Genomic DNA, 22,564 nt, shown 5'->3' on the forward strand with positions numbered 1-22,564 from the left:
CTGGGACAACTTATTAGCTGTAATAATGATAAATGGCTGGAAGTCAAGAGAAGAATAAATTTTGGATGGATAGCATTCAGGAAATATAGTCACATACTGAAGAGCAATATCCCAGTTTGTCTGAAACGTAAAATAATGAATCAATGTATACTCCCCACCATGACTTATGGAAGTGAAACTTGGGCACTCACCAAAAGAATGGAAGAGAAGCTAAGAACTACACAGCGAAGAATGGAACGAATTATATTGGGAATCAGACTGTTAGATAAGAACAGAAACACATGGATTAGGCAGCAAACTCAAGTAAAGGACATTCTTATCAAAACTAAAGAACTAAAATGGTCTTGGGCAGGACACATAGCTCGAAGACATGATGACAGATGGACTAAGAAAATAACAGAATGGTACCCAAGAGGAGCTAGAAGAAAACCTGGAAGACAGCGGAGATGGATAGATGAAATTCATGAGTTTTTGAGTAGTAAATGGATGGCCAGTGCTCAAAACAGAAGGAACTGGAAAGTTGCTGGAGAGGTCTTCATCCTGCAGTGGATTGAAAATGGCTGATGATGATGATGACCATTGTTTGGCGCATAATGGCCTATAGCTACCGTTGCGCCGTAAAACATACAACAACAACAACAGTACATAGTGAAATACAAGCATAAGGCATTTCCAAATGAAAATAAGCAACAATTTAATATTAAATGTAATATTTATTAGAAATTTCAAACCAGCCTTTGCTAGCTAAAAAAAAACATCCCGGCAGTGCTATCACCAATTTCACTAAAGTGTTGATAAAGACGTTTTTGCCTTTTCACGAATGATGAGTGAACTTTTAACGGAATTTTATTTTGAGTTCGGTCTTCTATCCACAGATTTAAAGCTCATTGATTTTATAATGTTTTGCCACTGACGAGACACTTTCACCATTTTGAAATTTTGTCTAATAACTCAGTTTTACTCGCTAATGTCTTCACCTTCTTTGATCTTTTCACAATTCCCTTGTTATTCGTAGCCATATTTTTGTAGGGGTTAGAAAAGAACCTGTCCACAATAAATTCACTTTCTTTTAACTGTTAACACACTCGAAAAAGTCTGTTTTACACTGCAAAATGGTAGATATTTCACTTTTGTAAGCATATAAATTAAAAGCAAATGACAAAACCTTCCATGACAAGCGCATAACACACACTGAACAAGGATTGGCGGAAAACATCAGTGCTCGCGATTTTTTCACCCCTCTCACACACCCACTGAGCGCTGTTTTGACCGGGCAAGATGATTTTAGCCACGTCCATGTTTTTTATGGCGGAAAATGTTCACAGCGCTTTAAAATTCACATTTTTTTAGGTTTCATTTAGATCATTTTCATTTAGATTTATTTCAATCAGCGACAGCGAAACCATGAATACAGATACCGCAAATAGCGGGGGTTTACTGTATTTTAAGCTTCAAAATTAGTGAAAGAAACAAGTTGAATTTACTCCCTCAACTTTTTAAACATGTTTTGAGTAATAAATATTTTAATACAATACAATAATCTCCTAAACATTACTGGAGAGATACTCATTAACTACTGCCTCAAAACATCATAAACATTAATTATTAACATATATTTATTCCAAACATCAGAATTGGCATCCTACATTACATATTCTACTTTTCTTTCTTTTTTTTTTTTTTTTATACAGCACCAGTAAGAAAAGCACATGTCTGTGAGTATTATATACATGAAGCAGCTTACAGAAAATAAAAGAAAAGTAGACTATGCCAGTGCTATACATTAGTGTCTCATTTTAAGATAAAATTGAGAAGACTTTAATAACTTAGTGGGAGGAAAATACTGTACATTAAATAAATCATTAACATGCTACAATAGTACATACTAACTGACAGCATGGAATATCCTGCTGATGGATATATGTCATGGGATGATAAAATATTCTCAAAAAAAGGTGATACAAAGGATTCCTATTGAATCTGCCTTATATTATTATTGCTACAACTAATACTGCCTGTAACCATATAACACTAAATAACATTGAATAAGAAAAAGTATGACAAATGATAAACTGTATGAGAAAGTTAATTTTGTAATGTTATCTAGGTTGGTCTAACTATACAAACCAATTGAGGTCAGAGAAAGGCAAACAACTTTCATTTTCTGAAATAAAATTCTTAAAGAATTGTACATCAGATAGACTTATTGATAACAAGGAAAGCAGTATTAAAAACTAACCTTTACTACCAGAAATTTTGTTTATTATTGGCTTGCTCTTCATCTTGGATGCCATCTGAGCATATCTTAATGTATTCAGGGTCTCAAGCAAGTTAGTATCAGCTGGATTAATGCAAGCTATCATAACAGTAAAGCTATCACCTGTCATTGACTCTAGGAAAGAAAATTAAAAACTGTTTTAAATATATGATAACTATTCACAAATTCAAATTACTAATAACAGTACTTTGAACCTGAAATTATACACTTCAAAAATTTTGTGTGAGAAATAATTTTATCTTACTTGAAAGAGATTGGTGAAAAAGGCATGTTTCATCAAGTCATTTAGTTGTATATGGGCAGAAAAAAAACTATCCATTAGCTCAATGCTTCCTAACCTTTTTTTTAGATAGGAACCACTTTTATATTTGACATAGAAGTCACAAACTGCAAAAAATATTAAACTATACATGCAAATACAGTGTTCATTTTAAAAGTAAACCCACAAACAATCAAAGAAAATACAATTTATTATCAGAATAATTAACAAATAATAGTTTATAAACAATGCTGGAAGTGTCCTCTGTTATTAGCAATACATAAATCATGCCCGCTATCTTCCTTTTATCAAAATTTCCGACTCATTCCTAATATAATATACCTATATGTTAAAAATCAGTTGTTTCAGGGGAAAAGAAAAGTCAATGAGAGAAATTAAAATATTAAGGAATAAGATGTCATCGGGTAGGGTTGAACTTTGGAGGGGCACAAACCATTGTAATACCCATGATTTTTTCACCCCCCCAAACCAATTTTTGTCCCTTGGGGGCAATATCACTCCCGTTGAGAATCCCTTATAGAATCCTTTATAGGTATCCATTAGGGGTATTTTGGAGATTTTTGATGGGGAATAATTAGATGGAAGAAAACTGTCCCACTACCAAATTCAGGGAAATAACAGAAAAACAAACAGGAAAAAAAAAAAAAAAGAGTGGGTTGTTAGGCATCAACAAGTCATGGAAGATTAAAATTTTGTCGTGGTCCTTTTCATGAGGTCATCATGGGCCAAATGAAAAGGTCCATGGGTTGCCTATCCTTGCTATAAAATTATTATATTTCTGAGTATGTGATGGGGAAAAAAATAGTCAAATAATTCTAAATGCAAGAACAAAAAGGCAATTCCAATTTCACCCTTCCTCTCCAAGTTCCCGACAGAAACCTACATATAGATGAAAGCACATGTTTCAAATGTGCAGACATCCATCATATGATATCAATGTCTTAAAGTGCCGCCTGGGCAAATATGCCCATATGCACATTTTACTAAAAATTTAAAAAACTAACTTTGTCCCAATAAATGGCAAAGTAGTCAAATTAAAAATTTGATTAAAATTTTACTCTGATATGATTATGACTTTACAAACTCAGGTCATTAGCCTATTACCGCAGAAGAATAAATAAATATTCTCTGCGGCTCTAGTTACCATCCCTCCCTCGAGGAGGGTGATCTCTACTTTCCAAAGTTTGCGTCTATTAAAAATCATATCAATAAATTCATTAAACAATCTAAAATTCGTTCTATTTTCAAAAAGAGCACACAATCTTTACTCAATTCAAGAGTCCCTTCAAAAACAAGTCTTAGGTCGGCATAGAGAGGACAATGCAACATGACATGTAGTCCAGTTTCCAAGATTCCACACGTACATAGCCCGGACTCAACCAGACTGAAATCATTTAGCCTGGCCCTCAGCCCATGTCCTGTCAGCACAAAACACACCTTCAATCCGAATTGCAACCAAGGCTTACTCTTATAATTTATCAGTTCAACGGATGGGAGAAAACGAAAAGTTTCTCGTCCCTTGTCAGAATTCACCCAACGATCCTGCCAAACTCTGACAAGTTCGTTCTCAATCCTTCTCCGTTCAGCCATGTACAATCGTCTATCCGGCATGCCAGCACCTTCAAAACACGAGCGAATGCCAAGAAGCTCTTTGTGAATGCCTCTCCTCAGACAATAACATAATCCAGAACGGATCACCAAAAGATCCGCCGGCATCTTACCTGAAATTACTTGTACTGCATCAGTTGACACAGTTCGACACACTCGGGTCACACCCAGGAGAGCAAATCTTTGTGCTGCTAATAATTGTCTCTTCACTGCAGAATTCACAGCTCTACTGCACCAAGCTCCGGCTGCATATGTGAGTATTGGGGTGAATACACATTCATAAAGCATATTCAATGCTCGTCCTTTAATTCCCCATCTAACTCTAACAACTCGCCAGAGCTTCGCATACAGGAGCTTTATTTTCTGCTTCAGGTACCTAGCATGCTCAGTGAAGAACAATCACTCCTCCAAGCACAACCCAAGGTATCTCACATTAGATACATATCTGAGGGAGACATCACCACTTCTAACTAATGGAGGCCTTGTAGAACTCAGCCTGCCTTTCAAAAGCATAGTTACAGTCTTTGTTGTAGATATACTAAGTTTGTGGAGATAACTCCACTCCAGCAAATCTTTAAGAACATCACTCGCTTTTTTTTCTAATTCCTTCCTTGAATTACCTTTCACGACAAAGACCAAATCATCCGCATACGCTATGGGGCCGGAATCTCCCATGTCATGCTCCAAAAACTCATCTAAAACCATATTCCAAACGTAGGGCCCCAGAATGGATCCCTGAGGACATCCACACTCAACCTTATATTTATATTCTTCAAAGCTCGTTCTTACAATAATACTACGATCCGAAAAGTAACTCTGAATGGTCTTATAGAGATTTCCAGGACAGAGTGCAGTTCTAACCCTGCAGAGGATACTACCCCATCACAGGGCATCAAACGCACCTCTAAAGTCCACAAGCAAACCTAGCACATGCCGTGTCTCCGCACACTCCACTAGTTCTATTAAAGTTCTTATGGCATCGTCCGTAGAGGAGCCCTTCTTGAATCCGAACTGTTTCTTAGAGCTCAGACTTAGAGCCTCATACCTGGGTAACAGTCTATAAGTGATTAAACGCTCATAAACCTTCCCCAGGATGGGTAGAAGTGCGATAGGTTGATACGATGCTGGCTCATTCATGGGCTTCTCCGGACTCTTCAGAATCACCCTCAGGACCGCAGTTCTCCAAGACTTTGGAAATGTTCCTTCCGCCAGACATGCATTATACATGTCCAGCAGAATATCTTTATGCTTGGAGAAGAACTGCTTTATTGCATGAGTCTCCAGAAAATCCAACCCCGGAGCCCTTCCGTCTCTCACCTGATTAACTGCCAGAACCAATTCATCATTTGTACATTTCATTTTCAAACAAAACATTTTTAAAATCATCATCTAAAATATTCCCTTCCCTAGGATAGAGGGACTTTAAAATCTGGTCTAGAGTTTGACCCCATGTCAAAGTCTCTTGCTGATCTTCTCCAATGACGCTATGAGTTATATCAGCGAGATATACTTTTTCTGCAATTATCTTATATATAGGGTTCCACGGATCTGCGTTACCCTCTTTACTCACAAAATCCTGCCATGCTAACAATTTAAATTTTTTAATTTTATTTGAATATTCTCGCCGTACTTGAAGATAATATTCCTTAATTTCTGCACTTTGGCCACCAAGATTTCTGCGCACACATTGAAAGTGTTTTCTCGCAGTCCTCACAATTCTTCGTAAATTATCTAATTTTTGGTTCCACCACGGCACTTTCCTTAAACACTTCTTTCTTCTCTTCATACTAATTTGACAAGCACCTTGAAGAATCTCTGTAACAATTTGAACTTTATGTTCTGCACTTTTTCCTTCCCAATTATCAATTGTATCAATCCTATTTCTAACAAAGCTATTGAAATCATTCCACTTGGCAGTTTTAACAGAGTATCTATTGGTCTCCATCCAAAGGCGAGCCACATCATTCACTGCATACTCACATGATATACATCTGTGATCACTAGTTGTTACTTCGACATGTACTTTCCAATTCCTCACTCTTGCTAACGAAGTATTAGAGCAGATTGTGATATCTATATACGACTCCCCAGCTACTGAGGAAAATGCTGGCAACTGCATCAGGTAGTTAACTACATCCCACTCCTTAGAGGCAAGGAATTCTTCAAGATCAATACCTCTGTCATCAGACATTCCCGCACCCCAAAGAGTAGAACCCGCATTAGAGTCTGCAGCTACAATAATAGGCTTTGCCCTCAACCTACTCTCAACCCTATCCAGATAATCTAAATAGGGTTGCAATATATCATTATACTTACAGTAAAGGGAGACTAAGTACAGAGCTCCAAACGGGCCAACGATTTCACAACATATGCCATACTCATTGCATAGCGATGTAATCATTGTCACTCCCAAATTGGGATTGACACCCACTATAGCTGCATATGGTTCGTCTCCACATTCAAGAACTCTATACTTTTGTGGATATCCCCGCACTTTACCCAAGTAAGAGTAGGGTTCCTGCAAAACCACCACATCATATGCCTTATCTTCCACCTCCCTCACCAGCTGGGAAGGAACTACCTTGGACCTTTGAGCATTAAGTTGTACTATTTTTAATAAGGATAGATTACCACGGTCCATAATCAATTTTCTTTCTATTCTGCTCCATAGCTTTTTTATACTCCGGACATTCTCTATCTATAGCTGAGTGCGAATTGGAAACATGTTGTCTCCAACAATTTATACATTTAGCGGCCTCTTGGACTGAGGGACAATTCTTGTAGGAATGTCCTTTCTCAGAACAGTGACCACAGAATACATCATTTTTACAGTATTTTGCTATATGTCCAAAGGACAAACATTTGTAGCATTGAGTAACAGTGATGATATCACGCACTCTGCATGCAGACCAATTCACATATACTCTGCCAAGGTCTAACAATTTTCTATGAATATTACCTGGAACTTGAAGGATCCAGTTATTCACATCTTTATTCTTAGCTTTATTAATAGATACAATATTAACATTGTCTTGAAAAACCTTATACTCTATGCCATGGTCTTTAAGATTTTTTAACCAGAGTTCCTCTAACATTAGCTTCTTATCAATATCTTTATCCACATCAAAGATCAGTAACTTTGGATTTTGCTTCTGTAGGCGGTTCATAACCATCCCCAGTTCTTGAAATTTCGCACTCTTAATTATGTCTTCCATATCTTTATCTGAGTTGTCCTCAATTATTACCCTTTTATCACTTATTGCTCGAAGACTTTTAACTTTAACATTACTCAAAGTCGGTCTAACTTTATTCAGAAGATCCAATTTCATCTCATCACTTGTCTTATAGTTTGCACTCTTAGTTGATATCACAGCAACTCTTGGTTTAATCACTGTCGGCTGCACAGCTGCCACTGTAGCATACTGCACCTTCTCCGACTTTGCTTCTTTTTCCTTCAAAATACGATTTTCAATTTGGAGATCTAAGACTGCCTTCTCAAGCTCATCCCAAATTTCCAAAATTTTTTCACAAGCGCCGCCAAATATCTTATTTTCGTCAGCAAATAAAATCTTTCTCAACCTTATTCTTGCCTTCTTTAAAGTATTCAATTCTGAAAGGTTATCTTCCTCATCCGAACTTTGAGAGTCTTCACTTTGAGAAACCAACATCACTTCTTCAACTTTCTTCAATTTTGCCTGGGAAGAAGTCCCCTCCCTAGACTCAATTGGAATAATTTTTGCCTTTGCCCTACTTGATACTTCACTTTTTATATTTTTTCTTCTTCTTAGATTTATCCTTCTTATCACTGATCTTCTTTTTCTCAATTCCTAACTTTGTGGAGTGTTCATCTTGCACTACTTGTCCCGCTAATGTTAGTAGTCCCTGATACATCTCGGCAACCTCATTCTCTGAAAACTCACTAAAGGATTCTTTCCTATTATCTTTAATTATAGATTCTTCACTTTTCTCTTCTTCACTCCGCACGTCAGGGAGAGAAACAGCAAGCGACTTTTTCAATTTCGGTGCCATAATTATGGATAAAAATATACGATTTATATACAATTTAAAAAACGTTCAAAAATTGAGCGTTCTATTTACAATGTTAGTAATTTCAGGATCAAACTCCAAACCAGAAAGTTTAATCACTAACACAAATATCAATTTGAATAACTCAAATTAATTTAAAACAAAATCCCCTGTCCAAGTTAAACAGACAGGGGTCCCAGGAACATAAGAACTTTCCGAAAGGGCACGGAAATACTTCAACAAATCAACACAAAAAATGTTATTAACACGAACCCTCTGTACCTCACTACTCCAAAACCCGTTTAGCCAGCTAGGGGAATCTCCCCCAGCTGCCCGCCCCCAGACGTCGAGAACGTAGAGTGACTAAACCGGGTTTTTGTAGCTCGTACAAAAAATAACACAAAAGCAACACACAAGAATCAAAGAAATTTAAATCAAATCTCACAAGTGATCACTAATGCGCACAATTGTTCCCCAAGATTAGCCCCTGGGGCCAAATGTGCAGACAGCAGGTATTTTGAGAAAGAAAAGCTAGATCAATACCAAATTTTTAGCATATAGGGAGGGTTTAAGGCCTCACTCCAATTATACAGCCAGATTGCCTCCCCAACCCCACACAACTTTGCACTAAATTTGGAACAATATTCCTATCTTCCTTGAAATTTCAGGACTTATTTAAAATTTTCTTAGGGTACTTTCGACCAAACTTCATATTGATATGATTAGCCCAATTTTCATATGAGCTTGTTATCCCCCCCCCCCCCCCCCAAACCTCCCAAGAAGTACTGCTACACAAATTCCACTGCATGGCTCACTATGTGAACATCATGAGTAACATGGTGAAGTTTTTTGAGTAGTATAACAGTTTTTAATCCCTGTAGTATGGTATTTGATAATTAAACATGCCTGAAATGTAATGCAACACATACATTACCTAACTTGTTTGTTTTTTAAATGCAGATAAAAATGTAAAAGCTTTCTCAGTAGTTGAGCAATTTATCACCTATGCATGTTATTGAATAAATCATGTGCTAAAAGTGTGTGTTGATTATGTCAGTGACCTACACATGTACTTCCAGGCATCTCATTGGTCCACAAGCTAAACGTTTAAGAGGTTAAAGGTTGTGATAACCATTAACCTCTTAAACGTTTAAGGTTAAAGGTTGTGATAACCTGTAACCTCTTTATTATAAGCATTATTAATACTGTAACTTTCGATCCATCAGACTCAAGTTAGGATGAAATTTTACATACTTTTACTTTTTACTATACTGATATGACAACAAGAAATGGCTTAATATGAGAGATCAAGATCAATACAGTATGGAAATTCTGTTTTGTGTGGTAAAAATTTTGATTTGTATTTGATCTAGTACAGAAAACAATAGAAATTCTGCTATTTTAAATGTTCTTAAACTTCTGGAATTCTTAAACCCCAGGCTTGGCATTTCTCAAGCTCTTATTTCAATTAGTTTGTTGTCTTAACTCCAGAGATTTGTATGTTTATACATATTTAATGATAATATTTAATGATGCTAATATATAATATAATATAAAAATAATATATATATTATAATTTATAATATAATATATATTTAAATACACACCTTTGAGCAAACGAGTAAGAGCAGATTCCCTATAAGGCACAAAACCACAAGGGCGTCCTCCAGCATTGCAAAGGGCTCTAATTACTTTACCTAAAGCCAGAAGCCCACGGTTAATATCCACACCTAATACACAACAGAACAGAGATGAAAATTATAATTATATTCAAAATTAAGAAAAAATATTATAAATACAAATTATAACATAGAGAGAAAAAAAAAATCCAAATTTGCTAAACACGAAGTGCATCCAGAAGACCATATTTAATCATACCTATACAGGGGCTATTTGAAAAGTTCTGATCTTCCATAAAAAACAATCTGTAAATCAATCAACTTTTATTAGGCATAGCTGCCTGTAAGGGGTTACACACTTGATGCAATGTTTCCTTATATTTCTTACACTCCTTACATAGAACCCATCATTTGTCCCACAGGGTTCACCTCTTTCAAATGTTTAGTGTAGAAAACAGATAGTAATTTGAAGGGATGCCACATTTGGTATAATAGGATAGGTGTGGCAACAATTCTTAATCTAAAAATCAGGGCCAACAAACAGATGCCTACAGTGGCCCAAGGATTTTTTTGTGCAGACTGTAGTGTTTTTTTCGTGTAATATTTAAAAAAAAAAAAAAACTTTCACCACTCATTGTAAGCCCTGAGAAGGACGGTAAAAAGATTCCTATTCTGAAATGAGAAGTGGTATGACTGATAACACCTTTATTGCTAATTATTAATCCTGACAAAAGGCCAGTGCGTAATTTGGGGATTTCAAAGGATACTGCTTTCTGACCTCTTTTAAAAAATCCCAACTTCTGGTATGAATTGATTGCAAACAAATTATGTTTTCAGAAATTTTAATTTCATAGTTCCCAACTTGTATTCTCTACAACCATAAGGGAATCCACAAAGTTTAAACTGTGATTCCCAGTCTTGTGGCTGTACTGTCTCCAATGAGAAATGGTTGTGAAAGCCCACTTGTCAGACCAGATTCCTGTCCAGGGAACTATGTATTATTAGATCAGTGGATGAACAGTAGTTGTGTCATAAAGGAGAACCTTGAACATTGAGTTTATTTTGTAGCTCCATTGCAGTACCAGATCATGGCAAAGATCCAAGAACTGACTACAACCTTCCTGTAGTTTCAGTGGCATGTATAACTTGGTTGCCAGCCATCATATGGCTGCTATTATACATTTGCAGCAGCCCCACACACAAGGCATTCATCAGTCTAGAAGATTTCACTCGATCCTCTCGTGGGTAGGACCTGTCTCAAGCTGCAAAGCAACTTTGTGCATGTAATGGTGCCAGTCTACCAAGGGACATTACTGGTTTCCACAATACAACTTAATCCTGAGTCACTGTGAGCATCTTTTCACTTAGCGCCACTCAGTCGCTAGAGGACAAGTCACAAGTGTCATCTGCTATTTTCTGGTGTCAATGTGTTATATTGTAACTGGTCAATGCATTATTTATTTAATGCATATGTTATGCTTCATTTTCAACATACAGTTTCAATATAGCATCATTTTACAATAAAAACAATATGCCGTACTCTGTTACTGTATGTTGTAGCATGACAGATAAAGCAGTACAAGTGTCAATGAGATTCATTCTGAAATCTAGCAATAACCTAGTCTCAAATGGCATCTATCCATTAAAATCTGACAGGGGAGGAGCATATAATGAAAACATTTTTAAATTGATAAATATCATTATGTACAGATCATAGGTTGCCATTTGATAATGGTAACTAAGCAACTGGCTGGCAGTCACTGAAGAAAACCTAAAAGTATTGTAATGTGAGGTAAAATAAAATAATACAAAGTTAATTAGAAAGTCGGATATTGTTCAGAGATCAAAAATTTTATCACTACAACAGTTTATTTAACCCTTGATAAATCAATGAGGAAGTAAAAATCAAACCATAGCAAGCAGATACTACTTTTTTCATATTAGGCAGGTGAACATCGAGAATGAAGATATTAAATGTTCATTTGTTTATCTGCAGTTCTGACAACAAGGCGGGGGCTCCAAGCTGTCTTGTTTCAGAGCTTTCCTGTATTTATTTAATAATTTCTTTCTTTTCTGAAATTTCTTGGCTTTGATAATGATATATTTGTAAAATAATAAGAGGAGTTTACCTCAATATAGTACGTAGAACACTTCCGTATGATACCCTCCAGAAATTAAAACGGAAAAAACGAAAAAAACCGACAACTTACCGGTACATTAGAGTAAATTATAAATAATTAAATAATTAAAAAACCAATTTAACACAATTCAAATCAATTTAAAACAATTAAAAATTAAAATTAAAACAATTACAAGAATCTAACAAAAATATTCAAAACGATTTTCCTTCCTGAAGCTGACAATGCTTTTCGACCGTATGTCGAAAAGCGTTGATTTTCAACATACGGTCGAAAATCAATGACATACGGTTATGATTTTCATTCCTGTGATCACGACATACAGTCGAAAAGCATTGTCAGCTTCAGGAAGGAAAATCGCTTTGAATATTTTCGTTAGATTCTTTTAATTGTTTTAAATTGTGTTAAATTGGTTTTTTAATTATTTAATTATTTATAATTTACTCTAATGTACCGGTAAGTTGTTGATTTTTTCATTTTTTCCGTTTTTTAATTTCTGGAGGGTATCATACGGAAGTGTTCTACGTACTATATTGAGGTAAACTCCTCTTATTATTTTACAAATATTATTATCAACGTAGAACATATTGAGTATTACAGCTCTGATTCATACTATCTGATAATGATATACTGTACCACAAAATAAATATCAGGAAAAGCATTTTCTATACTAGGCAGAACTGGCATAGCGACATTCCAAAGGGTATCCATACTCCTGGGACATGTGCTAAAACAACTGTACATACAATGTTAAATAATACTGAATACTAAATTATTATTTGTAGTCTTGAAAATTTTCATATCCTTGACCTAACAAAAGTTCACACAAATCCTGATGCTACATTAACAAGGAAATAAAGAAAAAATAGCACATTATCAACATTAACTTTATAAAACAAACTTGCACTGCATTTTACGTATATGTGCAATGCAAGAAATACATTATAATGTTGAAAGACTTTCACTCTAATTCATTTTACTTTCAAAAGGTAACCTAATGTGTGGTTGTTAATGTCCAGCAAAAGTTCATAAGACTAAGTATGCTCATAAATTCATATTCTACATCAGGAGATTACTGCATGATGTCATTGCATCATATTAAAAGAGCAAACAGAAGACAAGCAATTTTTTTTTTCTTTTTTCAACTAAAAGATATTTTTATTGCTTACCTTCTTTAAATCTATCAGCAACAGATTTTGTCTTAGACACATCTTCAGAACCAGCTAAATCTACAAGATGAAGTTTTGACACTCTAGATTTGCTTCAGAGAACAAAATAAAAAAGAAATTGTCAGAAAGTTAATTTTAAAGTTTGATTTTAACATTAGAGATTATCTAATATTTTAATATTAGACTGAGTCAAATAAAATTTCAACCACCTAAATTTAAGTTATATGTCTCAGCACAGGCATCAATTGCATCGGTACTGATGATCCTGTAGAACAATAAGAGCAAGTTGGCCAACCTGCACACATGGGAAGTGTATGCAGGTTGGCTGTTGGCCAACCTGCATACACTTCCATGTGCAGCAGCAGAGAAAATATGGTGTTTGCAGTGATGGGTGTCTAGGCTAGCACAACACAGCATCATCCAATTTTCTTATGGTAGAGCATCTCTTCTACAAAAATTAACAGGTCTATAGAAAGAGTGCATGACGACAAATGTATCTCATGTCCCCAAGTGCACAAATGAGCAATAATCATTAATACAAGGGAAGAACTCTGGAGAATGTTCCTTGAATAAAATAAGACTACGCAGTTATCACAGAAGCAATACGGTATGTTGGCTGCCTGCATGCATGGGGAGAGATGTGCAATAGTAGAGAACATATGGTGTTTGCAGTGATAGGTGCTCAAGTTAACGCATTTTCATACAGCAGAAGGAATTTCTCCAGAAATTCACAGGTGTATGGAAGTAGGTATGTTGACAAATTTAACTTATGTCTGCAAATACACAAATGAGCAAATCATTACCAAGAAGGAAGAAAAACCCCTGATGGGAACAAGCCCACACAGTTGTCACAGGAGAAAATGCCATCCTGGAAGACAACATCATCAGGCAGATCAGACTACAATAGCTGGTGATATGATATCCTGTAACTGATATCCAGCCCTCAGGCTGGATATCAGTTACAGGTCTGCTATACAATGCAAGTTACCAAGTGTCTCGATGATGAACAGAAAAATTTTCAGATGTGATTTTATCTACGTCTAATACGATATGAAAGAAAACAAAATGACTGTATCATGTCTAATTGTGGATGAGACATTATGCAGGCATTTTGAATCACAGAGCAAGTGACACAGAATGCAATGGAAACATCAGAGAAAACCAATCCAAAGAAATTCAAGACTCACAAAAGCACTGCAAAATGGTATGCTCATGCTGTTTCTACTCACAGAGACTGCTGATGTGCTGTTCCATGTGCAAAGGTGAAACGGCCAAATCACAAAATTATGCAATCCTCGAAGTAGTTCTGCAGTCGGCTACCAAAAACAAAATACAAAGACAAGAGATTGACAGTGCCATTTTGCTATGACTATGTGCAACCAGACACAGTTCAACACATTATGGCAACCATCCAAAAATTGCAATGGGAAGTGATTAAGCAGCTTCTGCACAGTCTAATCTTCTTGCCTTGCAATTTTCATGTTTTTATGACTGAAAAATTATCTGGCAGAATGTTGATTCCACAATGTCAATAAAGTGAGGGAAGCCATCAAACAGTGCCAACAGCAACCAAGAGACTTTTATAAAAAAAAATCTAGTGTATATATGAAATAAGTACCTAAAGTATGATTCCTTTCGCCTCAAAGGTGGTACTTGTGCATATGTCCGTTCTGATATTCCCTGTTAGAGACTTGGCAATTTGGAGTCTCCTCTCTTTGATCTTCTCTGGCTTAAAATCTCTCTACCTCATTATGTCAAATTCATCTGTTGTCTCTACCATTCTCCCAACTCCACTAATCACTTGGAGCTCTTTGACTTTCTCCCTTTGGAACTTGACTTTCTCCAGTCCAACTTTTCTAACAGTGAGGTAATTTTCCCTGGTGATTTTAATGTTCACAACTCCAGCTGGCTTCCGTTTTCTAGTCACACCGACCCTGCAGGTCGAGATGCTGAGGCTTTTGCAATTACTAATGACCTAGCACAGATTGTTCATTAACCTACAAGAATACCGGACAATCCTAATCATACAGCCAATACGCTTGATCTTTTTCTCACAAACAACCCTTCTAAGTACACGGTTGAAGTGAGAGGTCCTTTAGGCACTTCAGATCACAGCTTGGTGATTGTCTCTTCTCCAAAGGAACCTTTATCTCATGGCTATTCCCAACCTCGTGTTCTTTGGCATTACAAGAATGCAAAATGGGATGACCTGCGAGACTTCTTTTCCTTGGTCGGATTACTGTTTCAAAACTTCTGATGTCAACGTTTGCTCAGATCGTGTCAGTGAAATTATTCTTGCAGGAATGGAATCCTTTATCCCACACTCCACTTTAAAATCTCGTCCTTTATCTAAACCTTGGTTTTCCAATAAATGTGCTAAGGCTGTCCAAGAGAAGAATGTTGCATATCGTAATTGGCTTGTTTGAACTAGCCTTTGTTTAGCCTGTTCGAACTAGAGTTTGAACAGGCTAAGAGTAGAAAACTTGCTTCTTGCCCTAATGGTAGCCAAGCATTCTGGTCTCTTGCCAAAGCTATTGGCCGCAACTTTTGCCCATCTCTGCTCCCACCAGGACATCTCTGTCCAAACCAGATGGTTTTGTTGTCACTTCAGCCAAGGATAAAGCTGACCTGCTAGCATCCCATTTTTCTTCCAGCTCATGTATTAATGATCTTGGTAAAACACCTCCCACCATTCCCAACACGCTCCATTCAATGCCTCCTGTGGTCTTCCATCAAAAGGATATCAGAAGGATTTTGATGAATCTTGATGCTAAGAAAGCTTCAGGTCCTGATGGTATTTCTCCACTTGTTCTCAAAACCTGTGCTCCTGAACATACTCCTATTCTTTGTTGCCTTTTTTCACTTTCTTATTCCAAAGGTGTTTTTCCTTCTGCTTGGAAATTTGCTCATATCCAGCCAGTTCCTAAAAAGGGTGACAAATCCCTCCCATCCAATTATCGTCCCATTGCAATTACTTCTACTCTTTCTAAAGTAATGGAGAAATCAATTAACCGCCAACTCTTAAACTACCTAGAAACCATCCGTCTGATCAACGATCGCCAGTATGGATTCCGTCAATGTCGATCCACTGGTGATATTCTGGCTTATGTTACCCATTTATGGACTAATTCAATGGAAAGGTTCGGTGAAACACAAGTAGTTGCTCTTGACATCTCAAAGGCTTTTGATCGTGTTTGGCATAAAGGTCTTCTAAACAAGCTTCCATCTTATGGTTTGCCAACTGTTTTTAGTAATTGGTTATCCAGTTTTCTCTGTGATGGCTCTCTGAGGGTGATGGTAGATGGCTCTCTGTCTTCTAACTTCTCCATTAATGCCGGTGTCTCCCAAGGTTCAGTTCTTTCCCCCACTCTTTTCCTCTTGTATATCAATGACCTTCTTCCATTGACTGGAAATCCTATCCATAGTTTTGCCGATGATAGCACATTGCATTCGACTTTCCATTTTGAGAAACCTTGTCCTGCTTAATCAGCTTCAACTTCTCGAAAATCTGCTACCAATTCCTTAAATGCCAATCTTCAGGTAATTCTCCAGTGGGGCAAAGAAAACTTAGTTGATTTCAACCCTTCTAAAACTCAGTCTTGTCTTATATCTCGCAAAAAGGATTCTTCTGCTCCTATGCTTATCTTTAGTAACACTCCGATTTCTAGGCAAAATGATATATCTCTTTTGGGGATTACCCTGACTTCTAATCTCTCTTGGCACAAGCACATTACAAATATTGCTTCCTCTGCATCTAAAAAACTTGGTTTTCTCTTTCGCTCTCGGCGTTACTTTTCTTCCAAACAGCTGCTCACTCTGTATAAATCGCAAATCCGCCCTGGCATGGAATATTGTTCCCACATCTGGGGTGGTGCCCCCAAAACCTCTCTCAGGCTTCTTGATTCCATTCAGAAGAGGGCAGTTAGGTTAATTAATGATTCATCTCTAACAGAGTCTCTCCACTCGCTTTCTCATAGACGCACTATTTCTGCTGCATGCCTCTTCTACAGATACTTCCATGGGCACTGTTCTTCTGAATTGGTTTCTATAATTCCCGCTCTCTCTTTCAAAACAGTCCGAATACATGCCGCCACCAGCCAACATCCATTTACTGTCTTCCTTTTCATCTTCCTCATTTATTCATTCAACTGCCGTTTTCTGGAACAGCCTTCCTTCATACATATTTCTTCAAAATTACAATCTACAGAAGTTCAAGTCCAATGTCAACAAATATCTTCTTTCGTCTTCTCAACCTCCAACCCAAGCATGGTACTAAGTACTATAGGTTCTAATACCTCTCGTGTTTGGGGTTCACATAAAAAAAAAAAAAAACTGTAGAGGAGACTTTTTTTTAAAAAAAATTACCATTTATAGTAGAAATATAATTCTCATTTTCACTTGAAACACCTTTATAATTTAGTTTAGCATGATTATAATCATAAGTTAATACTCATAGTTTAAAGGATCCCTTAAACTTAGAGATCCCAATATCACTTATAAGAATATAAGAAAGTCTCAATTAATGTTATTATTGTTTCAAAATGTTACATAATTTCTCTCAGAGACAGGGCATGACTGTGCAATGCAATCATGTGGCATTAGTTATATTCTCAATGATATTCTAATTGCTTGAATTCCTATGGTTTGTAATTTTTTTCAGTTTGTCTTCAAATATATTTCCTGTTACAGTGGGGCCAACTGATGATGTTACCAATAACAAATTCTAAATGGGAAGCATTCAAAGAATTAATTTTAAAAGCTACCAGGCTCTGCATACCAACTAAAAAATACTGTTCAAGGTTTAAGTCACCTGATAATCTATATGCATGGGATGCATACAGATTATCAGGCGACACAGAAGCCTATAGTAGATATAAGCAGGTAATATATAATAGATATATATTATCAGGCAAGCAAAGGCAGATTACAAGAAATCTTTTGCAAAGGATGCAAAGAAAAACAACAAAGACGTGTTTACTTATATCAACTCTAGAATGGGATGAATCAGATATGAATGGTTCAACTGTTGATGGTCCTTCTCAGATAGCTAACAAAATGAATGAGTATTTTGCAAATAAGGAATTCTGTAGGGAAGTGGATGCCAAAAGCTTATCAAACTCTAACAGGGAGTTAAATGATTTTATAATAACTGAGAGCAAAGTGGAGGGAAAAAATGAAAGAATAATGCATTTCAAATCTTGGATCAAGAAAAATCAGTAGAAATCAATAATCTTGGAATCCAGTGCAACTGCATAATTCAGTGTTCTGAAGCTGATGAATATAATGGCAACACCAAAAGATTCATTCACTTCCAGCAACAATAGTAGAGACTTGTTAAAAATTCTGCTAAAATAAAGAATTTTTGAAAACTGCAGCATTTCAACCACTGTGCTATCTAATGACGTCTGAGAATACAGTTCCAATTTAAAATACTAAGCCTAAATGGGAGATCATCATCATCTCAATCTTTTATACTAATTTGTTGATCTTTAAAAAAGTATACAACAAAGTATCTAAGAAAAATTTTCTAGGTATTCTCAAATTTTAGAAAAATATCACATCAAAGGCAAATAAAAAGTCTGTATAAAAATAGTAAAGATGCAGTGGAGATCAAAGCAATGGGGAAAACTGGTTTAAGATTAAACTTGGAGTGAGGCACCACTTCTTTTTAAATTTTCATGGAACATTTAATAATAGAATGTAAGTTACTGAAAAAAAATTTTGGTGTGGGAAATGTAAAAATCAGATCATTATTATATGTAGATATTATAAGCTAAAATATTAGTTTGCAAGATGTTCAAGAATCTCTGAATACATTAGATGCAGGCAGTAGACAATATTCATGAAATCAGCTGCAGAAAAACAAAAGTTAAAATAAGGAGAAAAACAAGAAAATTGAGAGTGTATACTAAATAATCAAAAATTCAAAAGTCAGCTTATTTTGTGAGTTTCACAAATGCATATGACCTCCGGCAGAGAGTTTTCAGTTGGCTAAAGGCTCTGTGAAGGTTTGTTTTTTCATGAATTTAAGTTTCACAAATATGAAAACTTCATATATAAAACATTTCAAATATTAATTTGTTCTTAATTTTATTTCACTGTCTCCATTAGAATATAATTATTGGAATTTAAAAAGAAATCCACTGTCATTTTTTTACAAAATAATATCTTCTGCATCTATTTTTTTTATCAATTTAGCATTAGTATAGGCACATGATACAAGACAGCAAGCTTATACAGCATCAGCAAAAAAAAAAAAAAAAACAAACAAAAAAACACCATTTCCATTTCACTGATCCATTCATCTCAAATGTTTGTCTAGTTCTGCCTTGAATTTGTTTAAGCTATCAAGTTCCACAACAACAGATGGAAGTTTGTTCCAGTAATCAACTACCTGCTGACTAAAGGCAAACTTCCGCACATCAATTCTAAAACTGTCTTTCCTCAGTTTGAATCTATGCCCCCTCAGGTTTGTAATCTGGGCAAGAGGAAGAATCCCATCCACATTGAGTATGCTTAATCCATTCAAGCCCTATACACCTCAATCAGATCGCCTTACAGGTGCACAGTCTCCAGAAGTTGCAATTTGCAGAATCTAAGAGCACCCCTTTGTTCCTGTCACCATTCTTGTTGCCCTTCTCTGTACTCGTTCTAGCAACTCTACATCCTTTCTAAAATGAACCTTCTAGACCTGTACGCAGTACTCAAGGAGTGGCCTGCCCACTGCCTTATACAAGGGGATAATCACCTTCTTATCCTGGCTCGCAAAATTCCTATATATTATTGACAAGACCCCATGACCGACTCTGGCAGCTTGTCCACACTGGCAGAAAACTTCATATCTGACTGCACAATTACCCCCAGGTCTCTTTCATTTTTCACTACCCTGAATGTAACACCACCCAGTTTGTACATTTCTTTGGGGTTACTGCTACCCATATGCAGTACTTTGCATTTGTCAATGTTAAACTTCAGTTGCCACTTCTCAGCCCATCTACCCAACTTTTCCAGATCCTGTTGCAGCAGCATACTGTCATTACTGTTATTAACCACCTTGCCAACCTTTGTATCATCTGCAAACTTGGACATTTAGCCTGATATACCTTCATCAATATCATTGATAAATATAAAAAACAACAATGGGTCCAACACCGAACCCTGAGGGACACCACTAATAACATTAGTCCACGGAGAGCAGTATCCATTGATTACGACTATCTTCTCCCACTCAACCATCCTTTTATCCATTGTAGTAACTTGCCCCTAATGCCATACTGCTCCAATTTCTACAGCAGTCTTCCATGTGGAACAGTATCAAAAGCTTTCCTGAAATCCAAGTATATGATATCAAAATTATTTTTTGCATTCAGTTCCTTTGTGACCATATCACAGTATCCAATCAAATTAGTCAGACAAGACTTCTTTGGCAAACCCATGCTGTGTCTGAATTATTACTGCTGTCTTGTCTAGATGATCCTGCAATGCTTCTGTAACTAGTGACTCCATTATTTTCCCTGTAACAGAAGTTAAATTAATAGGTCTGTAATTACTCGTGTCACCCCCATGATCCCCCTTTGTGAATTGGAGATACATTTGCACATCTCCAGTCCGTGGGGACTTCCCTCGAGCATAAGGATGCTCTCATAATTATGGCTAAAGGTTTGCTTGATTACTTTGCTGCCTCCTTTAATATAACTAGATAGATCCCATCCACCCTAGGTGCCTTTCTTATGTTTAACTTTCTGTGGCATTTTCTCTCCTCTAAAATAACTAACTCTGTTCAGTCATTACTTTTTGAAAAGCTTTTATAAAATCTGCTTCCCATCATGTTTCTTGCAAATGGCTCTCACAATAAAAAGATGCATATGGTGTTATATCTATACAGAAACTGTATTAGATAATCTATATTCAACCATAACAAAAATCTTTTCTAATATAATAAAATAATGTAATATACATATATTAGCATAATGAAGTAGTTAAAAAAATAGTAAAAAATATAATACGAAAATTAAGAAAATAAATATAAAGCTATCATTAGAGGCAGCAAAATGCACATTCCTCCACATGATGCCCAATGTATAACTGATATTAAATTTTAATTAATGCAAGTAGCATGGCAAAACTGTTGAGCGAAAATAATAAATTAAACATAATGGTTAATCAACAGGGAGGGAGAAGAAAAAGTGAGACTAAAAATTGTAGCAGAAAATCTCCAAATAATTTAGAAAATCCAATTGAAAATAATAAATCAATTTTAAAATTTAGAGCCAATTACATAAGAATTTAACGGCACCCCTCTCGTAAGGTGCCAGTTCCGAATTACGTGAAATATCACAAATAGAGACTAAACTATAAAATAAAACAGAGACTACAATAAAATAAAACAAAAATAACAAAAATAGACTGACCATTATGCCCCATATCAACGGAGGACCACGAGGCCAATAATGGTCAGGGAATTACTGCATTTCAATTGCTAGACAAATCGTCGCAAAGGCGAACCAATCGAAGGATCATTTCACCATTCAATCCCCCGATCGAACCGCTAATGCAGAGGATTTGAATAGCGGTGATCATTATGCAGTGAAAAATAAAAATATAGAACAGACAGACTAGCACTCCAGAGCAGAGCCACACCACTGACACAATGTAAGCTTAACCAGCTTATATAGACAAATAAATAAAATACTATAGATGGCGGTATGGGTGCAGCATTGGCACATCAAACCCACTACTACCATTTTATTTACATATATTAGAATAATGAAGTAGTTAAAAAAAAATTGTAAAAAATATAATACAAAAATTAAGAAAATAAATATAAAGCTATCATTAGAGGCAGCAAAATGCACATCCCTCCACATGATGCCCAATGTATAACTGATATTAAATATTAAATCAAAATTAATGCCAGTAGCATGGCAAAACTGTTGAGCAAAAATAATAAATTAAACATAATGATTAATCAACAGGAAGGGAAAAGAAAAGATGAAACTAAAATATATATATATAAACCCATCCATGGTACCAGAACACTGAAAATTGAACAAATTTTTATATTTTGTATCACCAGAAAAAAATAATAAAATAACATAATAGAAATAAACATGCACATATATATAATACACATACAAAAGGATTATATCAAAAAATAATAAATGCATTTATTTAAAAAAATCCATGGTGCCAAAGGTGGATCCGTGAATAATGTCATGTGAAATGAAAAAAATACAATTTAAGCTTAATAAAATCAGTTTTATTTTAGGTATTTTCATTTACAATCAACAATAAAGGTTTGTGGTAACCTTTATTGTTGCATGTTTGCACTGTTCTTTTCGATGTTGATGGCCGGACATCTGCCTCTAATTGCTCTTGCTCATGTTTACGCCTATTCTCTCTCTCTCTTGCGTTCCGCCACTGACTTTGGTGCTTGCTTTTCAATG

General features: G+C 35.9%; 1 protein-coding gene across 1 annotated transcript in view; it reads right to left on the bottom strand.

The window, feature by feature from the left end:
- Positions 1–22,564, bottom strand: part of LOC150086155 (uncharacterized) — a 71,296-nt gene that overhangs the window by 24,710 nt on the left and 24,022 nt on the right. The window contains exons 5-7 of the mRNA XM_090374810.1: positions 13,119–13,210; positions 9,800–9,922; positions 2,240–2,392 (exon numbers count right to left, since the gene is read on the bottom strand). Coding sequence (XP_090230936.1) covers positions 2,240–2,392; positions 9,800–9,922; positions 13,119–13,210 — 368 coding nt within the window. The remainder of the gene's footprint in view (positions 1–2,239; positions 2,393–9,799; positions 9,923–13,118; positions 13,211–22,564) is intronic.

This window comes from Mastigoproctus giganteus, chromosome 5 (genome assembly GCF_048544385.1).
Source record: "Mastigoproctus giganteus isolate SK-2022 chromosome 5, ASM4854438v1, whole genome shotgun sequence".
NCBI classification, from domain to species: domain Eukaryota; kingdom Metazoa; phylum Arthropoda; class Arachnida; order Uropygi; family Thelyphonidae; genus Mastigoproctus; species Mastigoproctus giganteus.